The following is a 16738-nucleotide window of genomic DNA, read 5'->3' as shown; positions in this document are numbered from 1 at the left end:
GCTCCATTTTAGAAACGCCTTCACCTGCTGCATAGCCAGCTGCTTTCTTGTCCTGCAGGAACTGGTTTGTTGCTCTGGCGCCACACAGCTGCCTGGTTTTTTGGACTCTGCTTCTGGTGGTAGCTCTGGGAACTGTCTTGATGAGGGTCTGTGCATTAAAATTTACCATCACACCACTGAGCTCTAGACAATGCCATGCCTTCTCCTTGTAAACCTCCTGTGTTTTCTAGCCTCTTCCTCTACTTTTTTTCTTACCATAGAAAATCAATGGACAGCACATTGGAAAAGCTGCTTGGTGTAGTGCTTGAAGCTGCCCGTCTGGACAGACCATCTTTCAACTGCCTAACATCAGCAAGTCCAGCTCTTGCTTTCTTGGCTGATGTCACAATGTGGTCAAACAGGCAAGCATTCTGCTGGGACAGGCCTGCCTTTCAGCTGCCTGCAGCAGGGGGCACTTGCAGAAAGGAGAGGCCCCCATAGACAACCAAATCCAGGAACTGCAAAGGACATGGGGGGGGCCCAGCCCCACCCAGAATAATGATCCAGGATTCTGTGGCCCAAAAAACATCCCTCTTCCAAGGCCTTATAAGATGCCCTTGAGGCCCATTCAGGTGCAGCCATGATCACTTACCCGTCAGGTGAGTGCTCAGCTGCTCAGGCTTGTTCGTTGGGGACTCCATTGGAAGCAAAGAATCTCCACCAATCTTCCTCACCCTGGTGGCCTCTGAAAATTGTAGTCCAATGCATCTGGAGAGCACCAAGTTGGAAGGCTGGCCTAGGAAGATGTTGGGTTTCATGGAGTTGTGTCCCAAAACGAAGGGAAAGGCTTGGATGAGGAGTTTTGTTCATCCTGGCAAGCTAATTGATGTTTGAAGACTGGAAGCCAGTTTTCCTCAGATCAGATATGTTAATTGATCTGAGAAGCAGAAGTGGATATGGTGTCTCCTTCCATGGAAGCGAAGGGCTCAACTCACATGCTCACGTCCCTTGCTAGCCTGGCATGTATTTGCTGTGGCTGGGATTGCAGAATCTGTCAAGAGGAAGTTAAAATCCATAGCCTACTGGTGCCTTTCCTCTCTATGGTTTTAAGGGAGATAATTTAGTGCCTGCATGTGTGTCCATGTGTGTGAAATGAGGTACACCGAAATCATTTATTTTAGTAACATCACTGAACATGTTTTGCAAAAGCCCAAGAAGGCAGGCACCTTCCTTAATAGGCTTGCAATCTGTAATTCAGCACTGTTGCTATGTAATTCAATGCAGGAAGAAAAGAGCTGAGGAAGGGGAGAATTTTGCAGACTCAACAGAAAGGAGAGCCCGGCCTTCCAGGTTCCCCAGGCACAGGTTTCCCATGTGTCTGCTCTCCATTTATTTCTCTTTTCTGTCTCTCAGGGAAGGCATGGAGGAGCGGCTCAGAGAACTCCCCCAAGCGCAGTGATGACCCAGATTTCAGTGGCTGGAACCCTTCACCCGGCAAACTGCAGAAGGTGCTGCGAAGGGCCGAGTATAATCTGTTAAGCAAAGCGCTGATCTTCGAGGGCAACTTTGTGCAGGTGACCAAGTGTTGCCCTCAGTTGGCCTCATAGCTCTACAGCAGGGAGAGACGGCTGCAATGCACCCTGTCCGATGAGCCAGTTCCCCATAGATGTGCAAAGCTGTCCACATCACATTGGCTGGTAAAGACTAAATCATGGTGGTGTGCAATCCATTTCTTCACTGCTTCCAACAGCTACTCTGTCCCATGCTTGTGCTACCTGCAATTAGTACAAACATCCCAGAGGCAGGCCATGATGTTTCCCTTGGCCTTCAGCATCGATGCATGCTTAAAGAAACAAAGGAGAGGGTGGCTTAGGGCTGGCTTCAAGGGTAGGCATTGCTGGGCACCTGCCAAGGTCCATACCCCAGGAGGGGCCAATGGACAGCAGCCTCATGGAGCTGCTGCTCCCCTTCGCCATTGCAGTCTTCTTGTTCAGCTGCCTTTTGCTCTGGACCAGAGAGTGCTGATGGTGAGGAGGAGGAGCCGTAGATGCTGCTGCCCTCTCACTCACGGGCTCGCTACCTATCAAGCAGTCAAGCAGTAGCAAAGGTGAGCAGGAGGACAGGGTGGAACAGCAGCTGGTGACCATGATGGTGGGAAGGCAGACATTCTGAGCTAGGGCGCCTGTTGGGGATGCCTTGTTTTAGAAACCTGCAGCTAGCACTATGCGGAGAGAATATTTAATTGACAGAGGAAAATTGCTCAGTGGCTGAGCACCTGCTTTGATGCAGGAGCTCTCAGGGTTCAGTCTTTGGCATCTTCAGTTACACAGGACCAGGGAGCAGGTGAGGGGAGCTGTTCCTCAATGGAGTAGAAAGCTTGGGGGCCTAAATGGGCCAGTAGCTCAACCCAGGAAGAGGCAGCTTGATGTGCTCATATATGAGAGGGGGAAGAAGCAGAGAGAGGAACAGCTGGTTGGAAAGAATCTCTCTCTCTCTTTCTCTCTCTCTCTCTCTCTCTCCTAAGAATAAGTTTTATTCTTAATATACCTAACAAAAAGAAACTAAGAAGCATCAATCATCGAAAAATCAGACATCGAAAAACATCAGACCTACTGGGTCAGCCCCCCACATTTTTTCTTTTTATGTTAAACTATAAACATATTTAAGTCTATGCATAGTCCTGTTTCTCTAGCCAATAATAAAAAGAATCCCAGGCTTGATTGGTTGCCATGCCTGATGTTGGACAACCAGTTGCATCCACACTAGTTTGAGACTCTTTTCTGTTGCCACCACTTCTGTTCCATTCCTGAAAGACTCCTCACTCTTTCTCCTCCACACCCAGGTGACCAAGAGGGGCGAATGCATTGGCATCCACAATCACCCCAATATTGTTGTCATGGGCATACTGGCTAGGAAACCCAGCATGCTACTTCCAGACTTGATGATCATTGGCCGGGAAAAACAAAGGATAGGAGCAAAATACCCCAAGCTGAAAGAGCTGGAAATAACGCGGTAAGACTGGTGCAGTACCCAGCTCTACCCCCTGCCATGCTACCCCATATTTTCCTGGGAAAAAACCTCCATCAAAATGCCGGCATGTGTGCCTGAAGGAGTAGGCCAATGATACCTCCCAACAATGCTGGGTTTCCTAGATTGAACCCCTTCTCTTCCCTCTGCACAGGTTGATCCCTCTTCAGCTGGTGGAGATTTTTGTTCACAACTTGGAACAGCGGCAGCTGAAAGTGCAGATCGTGACTGGGCAAAAATACTACCTGCAGCTCTATGCCCCCGAGAAGGAAGCGGACTTCCTCTTTGATCGCTGGCTGCGCCTCATCTACCTACTGCATGTGGCCAAGGGCAAGATAAATGCACCGCCAAGCATTGCCTCTAAGGAATCTGGAGTTCACACCATATGGAAGACTGCGAGCTTGCGCACTGTGCCCAGGAAAGTGAGCATCATCGTAGCTAAGTGCAGGACTGAGCTTTCTAAATTGGGGTGATACAGAATTAACTCAGGGCAGAGAGTCATTCAGGAGCCTTTCTTCTTTACCCTTCCCTATGTCAGGACCTATCCATCCATTTTTCCATCTCTCTGCCCAGTTTTTGCCCTTCCCACCACTGTTCAAGATGCTGTACTTAGCCCTTTGTATTTGGTGAGTTTGCAGATGTTCATCCATCGTACTGCAGCCTCTGCCTGACTTGCTCTGTGTTCTTCCAGCAACACTGGCTACCAGCCATCATGAATAAAGGGTCCACTGGGCAGCTGAAGGAGCAGCTACAGCAGGCCAGTCCCTCCAGGGAGAAGTCAAGATCCATGTATGTACTTCTGATATTTCTAGCAGTGTGGGAGGAATGATCCAGAAGATGCTTAGGGTGGATCATGGCTGTGCCCCAACTTTCCTGCAACTTATTGCAGGGATACGGTAGAGAGAATAGGGCAACTGTCCCCTATCAGTGTCATATGAGAACTACCCTGTCCCCAGCTGATTTTAGCTTTGAAAAAGAGTGGGACAGAGTAGTTGCCATGTAGACTATATTGCTTTTAAGATCACACTTTTGGGGTTGTAAGCTATTCTGTGAATAACCCACGGTGGGTTGATTGTTTGCTGAACAACTCATGGCGTGCCCAATGATTGAGCTCACCATGGCTTGTTCTTCCCCTCCTTACCATGTCATCTTCCAGCTGATATTGTAGTGTCCTTTGCCTCTATCTATCTATCTATCTATCTATCTATCTATCTATCTTGTCTCCTCCTCTGCACTCCAATTGCTATCCCTTTCCATTTGCTAACATTTTTATTTTTCAGAGCCTAAAAATAGTGCAGTTGGGATTTTTTTTCTTCAGCACCTGAAAATTAAGTTTTTAAATATCTCCATTGTACTGGGATGGATGGATAGATAGATTCCCCTTTCTAGAGAAGGTAGAGTATCAAGGAAGTGTTCAGAAGGTAAAGGGCTTTTGGAACTGTTGACTGGGCTTTAAAAATTGGGAGAATCACATTGCTAAGGGGGAGATACTGTCCCCTTGACTTTGGTGCAGCATCTATTGTTGCTGTTTCCAAATGCTTTTCAGTTGCCTGTTAGGCACTTGGCCCCTGACGAATGTGCACAAATTAGCCTACATGCAGTCTCACCCTGTCCTCCTTTTCAGAGCTGAAATAGGCAAGGAATTGACCAGACAAGACTACTCATAATAGACAGCTGCAAGTGCGACTTGTACACCTGTGAAAGACCAACACCAATACTAATGCCAACAAATTATGACCCCCAATTATACATTTTTGAGAGCCCTACAAATAAAAAGCCAAGGAATGAGTGATGGTCCTTCCAAAGTACCATTCTAGTAGTGGATGGAAGGGCAGTCATTGGCAAGATTGCAAAAGCAAGTGGCCAGGGGGTTGCTACTTTTGCCTAGTCAGCCATTCTCAACGACCCATAATAGAATTGCCTTGCCAGGTTCAGACAGCACAGATCATGAGTAAGCATAACCCTAAAACAAGTCATGGGTCCTCAGGGTGGCTTGTTTGTGCAAATTAAAAAACCCTGCTGAATTGACTGGGTTCAGATGACACAACAAGCCACCATGGCTGTTTACCTATCACGGGTTCTCATGTTGTACAAATCAGATCAGTATTGACAAAACTGGGTGAGATGAACCAATGAACTTGACTCAAGTGACTGGAGGGGATTCATGGAAGCAACATTATCTCCCCTCTCTCCCATGATTGTGTGAACCAGGCAGTTTGCTATATTCCCAAGACAGCCCTAATTTGAACTGTTGATTACACATCATCAACCATTATGTTTTTTCTCTTTAACCAAGACAACATATGACATTTCAGCTTTTAAATTGGTGAAGGACAAGCCACTAAATGAATGCATGCATTTAACAGGCAGAGCTTGGACCATTCATCAAAGAGTAGGGTGAGGGTTAGTTCGTGACCTTTTCTATGGGAATTTTAAAAAATGTCTTTATTTTCATCTGTGAAATGATCCGAGATGTTTCCCCACATCCCAAAAATGAAAAAGTAATTAATTTCTACCCAATTGTAAAACTGGGAAGCGAGAATATCACATTGACAATACATACAGCAAATACATTTAGGGAGATGATTTACAGCGTGTTAAAACAAGGACAGCACATGTGGTTAGGAAGGACTCTTGCTGCCTCTCAGTTTCCCCAGAGCTAACAGAGTTGTGTCAGCATATTGCAGGATGGGAATTATTTTGGTCAAGTTCTTATCCAAGCTTTTCTGTTCCAGGCAACGTGATACTGCTTCAAATCAAAGCAACTTAAAATCAGGTAGGGATGGAAGCAATGAAGGCAGGGCCAGGCTCAGCTTAAACCTCAGCCCCATTCTGCATTAGGAGTTGGGCATTCAGGAAGGAAAACTTCCACCAGCCAAATGCTGCTTTATGGTGCCTCCACTTCTCAAATATTGGGGTGACCCAGCAGTGAGATGCTTATACATCTGTGGGCCTGAGGATGAAATAGTTGGGGCAGAAGATGCACCCTCCACCCATCCCAGACCCACATGTTTTTCATCACCCAACGTATGCTTATGCTGATCCATTCCTTCCTTTCCTTTTTATTTCAGAAGGTTTCACTGGATCCTCATTTTACTCATCTCAAGGATTCCCTGGAACCTCACCAAGTGACGTAAGGATAGAAAACAGCCTGTTCTTTTTCTTCTCTGGGCTGGCTCTAGAGATCTTGTTACCCTCTAGAAAAGCCAGTGCCTGGAGCTGGCATGCCTTGGAGACACATGGCTCAGATTTTCCCAGGGTGCTAGTGCGCAGCTGGTTTTGGCTTTGCCCTGGCTCTTTTGGGGGAGGTCATGTGCTCAGGAAGTGTGTGGAAGAGGATGAGAGAAAAGTGATAAGCTTGAAGACAGAGAAGGGGAAGAATTAATGGTTCTAGATGCCAACCTCTGGGGAACAACCGAATTCTCAGCATCTTCAACAAGCTACAGTTCCCAGGATTCTTTCAGGGTAGTCATGGCCATTGCATACGTATAAAACTGACAGATTGGCAAAGAAGATATACTCTGATGGTGTAGGTAGAAAGCTAGAGGCTGAAAAAGGAGCTGAATTATAGTTTGTCACGAGACAGGCTTTCCACATTTAGGACAAATTATTGGTTTTCTATTCCAAAGAATAGGATGGGGAAACCCATGGCCCTCCAGGTGTTGTAGAAATGGGACTGCCCCCATCTTTGACCACTGGCCATGCTGGCAGGTCGGGGAAGGGTGAGTTGTCCCACCAGAAAGGTGGGAGGCAGTGGATGGGGCTCTGGGAACCATCTGTCTGACTTTGTGGGTCCAAAAAGGAGGACTTTTGAATCCCAGAGAAATAATTAGGTCAAGCCTTCCTGGAGAACAGTATTCATCTTCCATTGCCTACTGGGAAGCTGCTCCCCACATATGCCATTCTACTGAATCTTTCTTCCTTTACAGGGGCCCACTTACACAGATCAATCTGTGTATTCAGTTCCAAGGAGCCTAAATTGGAAAACATCTAAGCAGCCAGTAGCATCCCAGACTGACCCTTCCAGTTCTGGAAGGTCTCAGACTCAGAAGCAGTCCCTATCAAAACAGACTTCTCTCCATTCCTCACCACAAGCTCATGTTTCAATGGACATAGAACCTTCTCAAGCAGCTGGTTGCTCCACACCAGTGAGTCAGATTAACACCAGAGGACCTGATCAAGCAAGGAATGTGGGACATCCCTATGCCACAAGAGAAACCCCCACACTGGTAACATCATCTGAATCTGAGCCTGCTGCTATCAAACTGCAAAAGAGTAAAAAATCCAGTGCTTTGGTACAAAGCACATCCAAGAGGAGCTCTGAGCTCCACAGGGAGAAGGATGCTGCCACCAAGCAGCCAAGCAAAAGTCCCAGCTCTTCAGAGCCCATCAGTCCTCTGTCACAAGGAAGAGAAGGCAAGGCCTCCCGAAGCCTAGCAGCTAAGCAGAGCCAGCCCACATCCAGACCAGCTTCTATAGGAGTACCATCAGCCAGCCCTCCCCCGAGATCCCGCATCTCAGTAGCTGCTGGTCCTTCTGAGGCAGGTGCCGTGTCACCAGCAGCTGGCCGATCCAGACCAGCCAGCCGGGAAGCTCATGTGGTTTCAGAGAAATATGGGACCTCAGTCTCTCCTTCTAAGATAGAAAACCAGGGCCAGAACAGTGACCCATATTCAAAGACATCCAGAATACCGCGTATCAGGCCCCGTTCATCTTCGAGCCCCTCCCCAGACTCCACATCTCGGAATTTGTCACAGAAGGGAAAGGAACCTGTGATGCAAGTCCGCAGGACAACAGCATCAGTAGGAGTGGGGCCTTCTCAATCAGGTTGGAAGAATGTGGCAGTGGGCCCCTCCAAACTGGCTAGCCTAGTTTCAAAGAGGTCCAAAAAGCAAACATCAGGAACAGACAAACAAAGTGAAGCGAAAACAAAATCCCATGGAGGGACAAGTAAGGAACCATCCAGGTATGCTGAGAAAATGGGCTAACAAGAATTTGGCTTAAGAAGTGAGGTCTTAGCAATCTGGAATGGGCAAAGCACAAGACCCCAGCTTGTGAACCGCCTTTGAAGTCAGGCAGGATGTTTACACAATGGGGTCAAGAAGTGGTGGATAATAATCCTTGACAAGTGCAAGCAGCTCCAAATTAAATGATGGAGGTGTGATTTTTTTCATTTATTTATTCATAGCAGTGGAGGAATGATCTGCAGATTCCACAGGGACTTGGACTCCCAGGATTGGTCTCCATTGGCTGTATCTTTGGACCTGGGTCTTTCAATGATCTCCAGGCTAGGAAAAACTGCATTTGCTTCAGAAGTAGTGTCTGATCTGCCCTCCACCCTGCTGTCCATAAACACTTGTTGAAATAGGGGTACAGGGGTCTTGATGATCTATGTTGCATGTGATTCTCCTAAATTATCTGGCTTTTTACCCACGTGTGCTTCACTTCCTGGTCTTTCCAACCACTCCCTTGCCTGGATCTTTCTGCCTGAGTTTTTTTCCCTGAAATCAAATTCCCTTCTCCTCCTTTTGCAAACATCTCTTTTTCTAAGATGGGCATCCTTAGGAGACAGGATCCTTTAAAGACAAACGCATACACACAGATTTAGAGCACATATAGATTAGCATATGTTTTTGTTTTGCCTATGTTGTCTCAGTCACTGTTGGTCATTGTTCCAAATGCCAGTTTATTTTAATCAGGGGCAGCTGGAAGCTAAGTATTATGGAAAAGGTATATATGATCATATACAGGTTATGCTTATTGCTCTCTTGAACCATCTGAATTCGAATGAGTCAGTGAGCATGTTTTGCCTATTTCTGCCATATTCTTCTTTTCAAAAAATAATGCTCCCAAAGCAATATTTTTACAACCAGATTACGGTATCTTGAATGATGGCATTTGATATCTCAGTAGCTGAAAAAGCACTGTGCCTTTGGGCTTTACTTGCTTTCTTACCATTTTCAAAGGTCATCAAAGGCTAAACCAACATGCTGTGGGATCCGGGAACATCACTGCATCTGTAGGCTCTTTGTGTAACCTATTCATGTTCATTAGAACCCGTAAGAGAAAAACACAAGCAGGGCTGTCCATATGAAGGTCTAGATAGAAACACAAGAACAAAGTGAGTCAGAAGGATGGTCTCCTGGGACATCTAGTCTGACCCCCAGCTCCAGCCAGCTCCCTCATGTAATCCCTGACATGTGGTTGTCCAATCTTTGCTTGAACACCCTCTCTGCTGATATACAATCAGAAATTACCCTATGTGGGCAGGGGCTGTCTTCAGAGTTCCATGATGTAGGTTCATGGAGTCTTGTATAATCTCAAATCCCCTTAGTAATGATGCCAGCATATTTTCTTGTCTCCTGCATATCCATGTGGAGTAGGAACATGCTTTTTCCATTAAAAGCATTGATTCCTGAGATTCCAAGCAGGATCTGTAGGTCATTTAGGCTATCATTATGACTTTGAAATTAAAAATCAGTACCTGTGTCTTTAATTTCTTTAACAAATTAAGTGAATTTATCCACTGTTATCTTACCAGCAGCCAGATGTCTGAGTCCAGGAGCAAACTGAAAAAGGCTCTGAGTACAGGTAAGGCAGAATTCCAGTTAAATTACCATTATGGGTCCATCATTCTCTCCAGAGCAAGTGTTTGAAAAAGCTGTGTACCTGATACTTTCCTATTTGCTTTGCAGCCAAACAAAAAAGCAGCATTACTTTCGTGACCATCTTTAGCATCCTGTCCTCATCCGTGGAGGCAATGAAACACTCAAAGAGCAGAGATGATGCTAAGGTACTGGGCCAGGGCAAAGGGTTGCAGGGAGGGACACATCTGCACAGGCCACCTTTGGGAGGTGGAGGAGATACTTTTAAGGTTCATCTGATTGCCACATGCTTCCTGTGCAATAAAGGTGAGAGGCATATGAAGAATGCTTTTTGTCTATAAGCCAAATGGTACTCATACATCTAATATTCATTAGAAAGAGAGGCTTGTGAGTTGGAGCTTGCACACAATGCTAACCTATGGTATAGGTTGTTGAATTAGGGTTATTAAGTTGGGCAAACCCAGCTGCACTAAAAATGATGCTTTGTTAAGCAGAAATAACCCAGGAAGAGCATTGATGCTTTGTTTTTTTATTGTGAACACTGTATTGTTTAAACCATGGGTTGTTATGTGCATATTCATTGGCTGAGGATGATGGGAGTTTCAGTCCAACACATCTGAAGGGTACCAGAGTAGGAAATGCTGCTTTAGGAGATGCCTCACAGGCATGACACTCTGCAATATTTCTGCATTATTTACAATTAACACAGATTGCTCATAGATGGATGCATATCTTAATCCAACAGACTCCTGGTGTCCAGTGCTGCCACATCAGGTCTCTACCTCCTTCCCAATACTGTTAACTTTTCCAGAGTTCAGAAACTGACTGTGGAGGCTGCCAGTTCAATGTCAGTGGGGTGATATATCCATTCTGGGATGTAGTCTGAACTTTAAGGGGCTATTCATGGAACCCCACTCCCACCTCAAACAGGTTCTTTAAAGTTCAGTCTGAAACTTGGAGTGGATACACTGCACTAGTGATATCGGAATCATTAGCCACTGTTGGAAACTAAGCTTTGCATCTGATATCAGTTTGACCCCCAAACTGCAGTCTGCTTTTTACAGTCACCTAGATAACATGGTTATTAGCTAAGTGAGGAATGGCGTACTGGTTAGTGTTTTTTGCCCAACTCAAGTATTTCTAGAAACAGGAGCATTTTGCCTGTAGTTTACCCAATAAGTCGGTGCTATTTATCTAACAAAGGAGATACTTGCCAAGGCCTTTACAATAATCTTCAATGGACCTGTTGGTGCCATTCAGCTTCTGCCCAAACTCAAAAGAAACACTGAGTGAAAAGAGACCATAGAAGTCATCCATTTCAACCCCATGTTATAGCCATGTACTTGCAGACATTAGCAGGTCTATTAGAAACCCTTTGCCTCTAAGGAAGACCTTGCGTTGAAATGCATTGGGCAATCATCACAAAATAAGTCATTACTTTTCAAGCATCACTGTGAAATTTATTTATTTATTTATTTATTTAGAAGGCTTCTATGCCTATGAAATCTATCTCATTCTATGTTCTTTTGGTTTTTTGGTGTGTTCTCTCTCTTGCTCTCTTTCTGCTTTCCTGCAGCATGTGGCTGCCAAGCCTTCCAAACGTGTAACAATCTCTGGTGTGATTGGCCCATCAGGAAAAAATGTCCTGCAAGATGATGAGGAGGAGGGAAATCCCGAAGGCAGCACTCTGAACATGGATGTAGGCACCAGTACATCTGCTATGAGGGGGTTGGAGACAGAAGAGCACTCATCTTCAAAGGTCTACTCTTCCATGGCCAAAGGAGTTCCTGGAGGAAGAACTCCTGGAGCTCTGGGTGGCATTTCAGAAACAGCAGAACACTTGAGGTCAGGTAGCCGGACCACTGCCAAGGAGCCTTCTGTGGCAAGCACAACTTTTCGGGAGCCCAGAGAAACCAGACCCACAGGACATCCCAGCATATCTCCCTTGGGGAATCAAGATGTAGCTAAAAGGTCTTTAGTAGTATCAAAATCCTCTGAGAAATCTAGACTCTCCCCTGTCCCTTCTAAGCCAGGCAGCAAAGTACCCCAAATGAAACCGACCAGTCCAGGGCCCTCCAAAAATCTCCCAACCTCCAGGGGAGCCCTTAGAAAAACAGATGTGGCTACCTCCCCTCCAAGATCAAAGATATCTGTGGGTGTGGGACGCTCAGCAGTAGACATGGTCTCTGTAGCAGTTGGTCCCTCTGTCCCTGACAACAGGAGCAGAGTCTTGAAGCAGGGAGAGTCCAGTGCGCTGCCTCCACAGAGGAGCCGAACAGCTGAGGCTCAGAGGTCAGGCTCCCAGTCTGTGGCAGTATCCAGCCTTCTTCCCAAATCCCCCATTTCGATGGGTGTGGGTTGCTCCACAGCAGAAACCAAATCTGTGGGAGTGGGGCACTCAGCCATGGACACATTTTCCAAAGCTGCTGGTCCTCCCATGCCAGCAAGTTCTCCCCATGTTGCCATGGGTGCGGCAGACACGGTTTCTGAAGCAGCTGTTGTGAAGATGGAAGGCAAGTCTGTAGCCAAGATGAAGAAACAGAAGAAACCACAGAAACCCAGAAAAGCTACTGCCCCTAAACTTCCCAGTGGACCTGACCAACAAGAACACAGAGAGACATCTCACAGGTTTGGGTTATAGGAGAGAGCAATAGGAATTGCAATAAGTAGGAAAAGCTAACACATTTGGGCCTTTTTCAGATTAGGGAAAAAGCAATGGGGAAGGGAATAGGATATGATAGAAATCTATTAAACTATTCATGGGGTGAAGAAGATGGGCAGATAGAAGTTTTTCTTCTGCTCCCATAATGTTAAAATTCAGAATCACCCACTAGAAATTGATTAGCAGTAGACTCATGGTGAACAAATGAAAATACTTCTTCACACAGCAGATAATTTATAGGATTTGCTGTCACAAAATGTCGTGGTATCTACTACCTTAGAAGTCATTAAAAGGGGCTTTTGTTAGACAAATTAATGAAAGAAGACCGGCCTATTAGTGGATAATGATAGTGATGGTTCCATGCCATTTCTATGGAACCTCCATGTCCAAAGGCAGTACACTACTGCATTCCAATTGATGGGAATCAAGAAGAGAAGCGGGCTGGGGCCATTTTGTCTTGCTTGTGAGCTTCCCAGGAGGCTGGCCATAGTATAGATGACTCAGTGCAGCCGAGGGTTGCTCTTCCTGCATATGTTCACCAAGGCTGAGATGACTGTTTCCCCAAATCTGAAATTCAATGCATATTCCAAATTTGAATCTTCAAATATCATTTTTGACATTCAGGTAAGGGATTATTTTAAAAAAGAACGAAATCTTAAATTGCTGAAGTTTATAGAAGTAATGCTAAGTATAGACTTGCTAAATGCAATACTGGAAAAGGTTTTCACATAATGCTAAGACAGGGATGGGCTGGTTCACCCTGATGTTGGATTGATATGGCTAATGGTAAGGGATGGTGGAGTTGCAGGCAACCTAACAACATCTAGAAGACCACAAGTTGCTCACCTCTGCTCTAAAACTTCAGCATTATGTGCACAACCAGAAAGGAGCTCAAATAAAACCTCAGATGGGTATATTCTTCTCCTTCACTTCCCTTATTCAGTTTCAATTTAATGGACTCCTCTGTCATTACACATTAACCCTACTTATTACACACTAACTCCAGCCAGTTGCGAAACAAGCCAACTACAAACTGTGAAAGGACTGCATAGGGGCCTGGCATTGCCTATAGGATGCTTTGTGCTTATACACTAAAATATAGTTTAATGTTATGTTTAGACATTGTGTGTCTACAATTGGAGTGCTATAATCAGCAGCAGAACTCCTAAATTAGAAATATGTAGTAGGAAGCTGAGTCTCTCATACTTAGTCTAAAGCAAGCACACACCCTTTGAAGTAGATTGAGACCACTGCAAAGTAAGTATAGTTTAAATCTACCTTCCCCCACCCACCACCTGTTTTCTGATGTTTGCCCACCCAGTGCATGGGGATGGAAACGGAGGGGCAGGGGTAGCCTCCATTGGCACCAACCAAGGTTTTTATTTTTTTATTTTTATGCATTCCCCCTTCCTGTGGATTGGGAGCACTTGTAAGAAAATAAGGAGGTTGTAGGGGAAGATTTAAAGATCTCCTGCACTTGTATCACAGTCCAAATCATCTTCAACTTACTTTAGAGTAAGAAAATAGCAGAGTCAGGTGGTTTGACCTTCCATTAAGGGCCAATCCAAGAGAAAGTGAACACAATTTCTTTTTGCATCTTCCATTTATTTCAATGGAGCTTGTGCAGAAGATTTTTCCAGCAGATTCTGTCTTTAGCAATGTATTCTAGGGAAAACAAGTGTAAGACTTAGTCCCAGGGCAAAAAGGATGGTAGGATGGAGCTGCATATCATTTGCAAAGCTGCCTGTAAGGACATGGAAACATAAAAATGGAGCTGGTTCTAACCCATTTCTTGTTAGGTTCCCCCTTCTGTACTGATGGTTCACTGTTACTGTTTGTAAACACATTACTCCAGATGTTCTGGTTTGTTTCTAGGCAAAAAGTGCTGGGCTTGATTTTTTTAAACCCTAAATTATGCCAGGCCCCTTGATCCCTAGAGGACTACTTTCTCCCACGTGAACCTGCCTGTCAGTTGAAATCCCCTCATGAGGTCCTCCCCTGAAAGCTCTACCAAGTAGAGGGTCTTCTTGTGTGACAGCAGCCCAGTTTTTATTCTGTTTCCCACGCTTTTAAGGTCTGGGATCTTTGTTGTGTCTACTTTTATCAAAATGTGTGTCTGAAAGGAAAGATGGTCTGGCTTTGATTTTTGCTTGATAAAATTTGTATTTGCTTTGTAAGCTGCCTTGAATATTTTTGTTGTAGAAAGTGGGCTAGAAATACCTTAAACAGAAAATGTGATCTGAAGTGTTGTCCTTCCTTGCTTTTGTTTCCAGAAGTCAGAAATGAGATGGCTCAAAAAGACCCTGTCTTGATGGAGTCCACAGTGTCTTAGCCCAATATACACAGAGGCCAGTTTCTGAAGCGATCCGGAGCTGCCATATGAGAGAAAAAGGAGAAACTCATTTCTATAAATATGCCAAGGAACAAAGAATATTTTAATTAAAAATTAACAAGAAATAATGAGCATGTCTTTTGTTTAATTTCCTAGTTGGGCACAAACTCAATCAGAGTATACTGATGGTTGATATGTAATTTCAATCTGTAAGATGTCAGAGTTGGGAGGAAGAATTTGATTTGTTAGACACCAGGAAACATTTTGGGACAAGCTGAGCTTTTACAAAGGGATGGGCTTCACTTGAACCAAAATGAAAGCTGCCTGCCTTCCTGCCTACTTACTTGTCTGCCTATCATCAATCTGTCCTCCCATCCATCCCTCTTATTGCAGAACATCTTTATAATTGCCTCCCTAGGGAAAGTGGAGAAGAGCTAGGGAGTATCCATTCTGGGATGAATCTTTCTAAGTAATGAGGGTGAAAATATATTTGATTGTTCAGATAGGGCACACTAATACATTGAAGATGCAATATTATGTATGTTTAGGTAGACAAAAGGCCTACAAGTCCCACCAGACCCCATCCAGACTTTTGCTTGTCTAAACATGAGTAGGATTTCCCCTTAAAAATGATAACTGTATAAACTGGAAATTAAGAAAATAAATTATCTATATTAATGAAACAGGAATACAATACAAATTAAGGTGGAAGAAAATGGGTTCTTTAAAAAAAAAAGCAGAACTAGATTATTTTTGCTCTTTCCCCTTCCCCTTTATAGATATGTAGCTCTCAACCAGTTATCCAACACCAAACTGGCCTCTGACTCAAAGAAATTTACCACCACTGAGCTCAAACTATATAATGGGTATACCACATTAACTAAGTGTTCCCAGTGTCGTGTTTGTGGGGCATCAATGTAGCCATGAACATTGGTTGATTTTATTTGATTTTTTAAATTAACATTTTTAACTGGGAGGCTGGCAATTTCAAAGTTCAGTTCTGTCCTCCAGCACCATCTATATTTGGGTTCAGAAGCTCAGCCCTGCCTTTGCCTTGTGTATAGGTTCTCGCACATGTTACTTTTCTTTTACTTGTGCCATTCCATCCTTCTGGGAAATTAGTGTTTTGTCATCAACCATACCCACCATGGTAACCATTGTATGAACTAGCAAGCCTTGGCAGCCATTTTGTGAGAAAACCCATAATGTTCACAAACTTCCAGGCATGCATTCTTCTCCAAAAAGACTGGGGACTGTTACCGGACTGAGCCAGTCAACAGCTGGGGCAAACCCAGGTGGACCCCAGACCCGAGCCAAACAGAGCCTGAGACGAGACTTAGAGCCAAAATCAGCTTTATTCTAGTGCACTATAGAATAAAGGGAGACAAAAGGGGTCTCCCTTTCAGCCCAAAGCAGTGTCTCGAAAGTTGCACCCCAGTACATGTGTTTTATACCCTAGTTACCTATTAGGTCACCTAATAACACATACATTGATACATCAATACATATTATAATTGCTTTTATTTATTGTTTGTAAGCCGCCCCAAGGCTTCGGCGAATGGGGCGGCATAAAAATGTTTTAATAAATAAATAAATAAATAAATAAATAAATAAATAAATAAAGTATGCACACCCTCCCGTGCTGGAGAAAGAGTCCTTTCTTCTGTCAAAGACCAGACATTTCCCATGTCTATTTCTTATCCGCTCGAGATTCACACAGGCTTGCCATGTTCTTACTCCCTGCACATTTGCAACTTTCATGGAAGCTAGAACCAGTTTCCACTGTCCCTTTGATTACTGTATTCGAGGTCAGGCTAGCGTGTTAGCTGTGGGTTACACAAAGTTCATTTTGTTCGTATCTGCCCTCCCTTCTGGGACAGTATAACTGTGGTGTTTTTACTATGTGGCCTTCCTCTGGCAAACTACTTTTGGGGCCTTTCTCTGGCCAATTACTTATGGGGTGTTTTGGGGTGCTGCAATTGGTAACAGGGACCATTGATGGAAAGTACAAAGCAACTCTAGGGAAATATTTTAAAAATTTGGGAAAGAGTGGAAAAGTTAACAGATTTACTTTCCTCAGGATATATTCAGCTGTGGATACCTCAATACAAAATGTGCATGTCACATATCAGT

The 16738-nt window shown here is 44.5% G+C and overlaps 1 protein-coding gene across 1 annotated transcript; it reads left to right on the top strand.

Moving 5' to 3' along the window:
* The first annotated feature begins 619 nt into the window (after positions 1 to 619).
* On the top strand, positions 620 to 14688 carry FAM71E2 (family with sequence similarity 71 member E2). Its single transcript, XM_044447701.1, has 12 exons — positions 620 to 638; positions 1393 to 1553; positions 2822 to 2991; positions 3161 to 3428; positions 3698 to 3795; positions 5742 to 5782; positions 6078 to 6139; positions 6936 to 7972; positions 9548 to 9597; positions 9702 to 9799; positions 11188 to 12239; positions 14547 to 14688. The coding sequence occupies exons 1-12, from the start codon at positions 620 to 622 to the stop codon at positions 14557 to 14559; spliced, it is 3069 nt and encodes a 1022-aa protein (XP_044303636.1). The 3' UTR covers positions 14560 to 14688.
* The last annotated feature ends 2050 nt before the right edge of the window (positions 14689 to 16738 follow it).

Source organism: Varanus komodoensis, unplaced genomic scaffold, assembly GCF_004798865.1.
Source record: "Varanus komodoensis strain SLA01 unplaced genomic scaffold, ASM479886v1 scaffold53, whole genome shotgun sequence".
NCBI lineage: Eukaryota > Metazoa > Chordata > Lepidosauria > Squamata > Varanidae > Varanus > Varanus komodoensis.
Note: the sequence above shows the minus strand (reverse complement) of the source record. Positions and strands in the feature narration are given on the sequence as shown.

Coding starts and splice junctions, on each gene's coding strand:
- FAM71E2 (XM_044447701.1), top strand. Junction 3,429..3,697: donor TGCGCACTGTGCCCAGGAAA/GTGAGCATCATC, acceptor GTGTTCTTCCAG/CAACACTGGCTACCAGCCAT. Junction 5,783..6,077: donor TCAAAGCAACTTAAAATCAG/GTAGGGATGGAA, acceptor TTTTTATTTCAG/AAGGTTTCACTGGATCCTCA.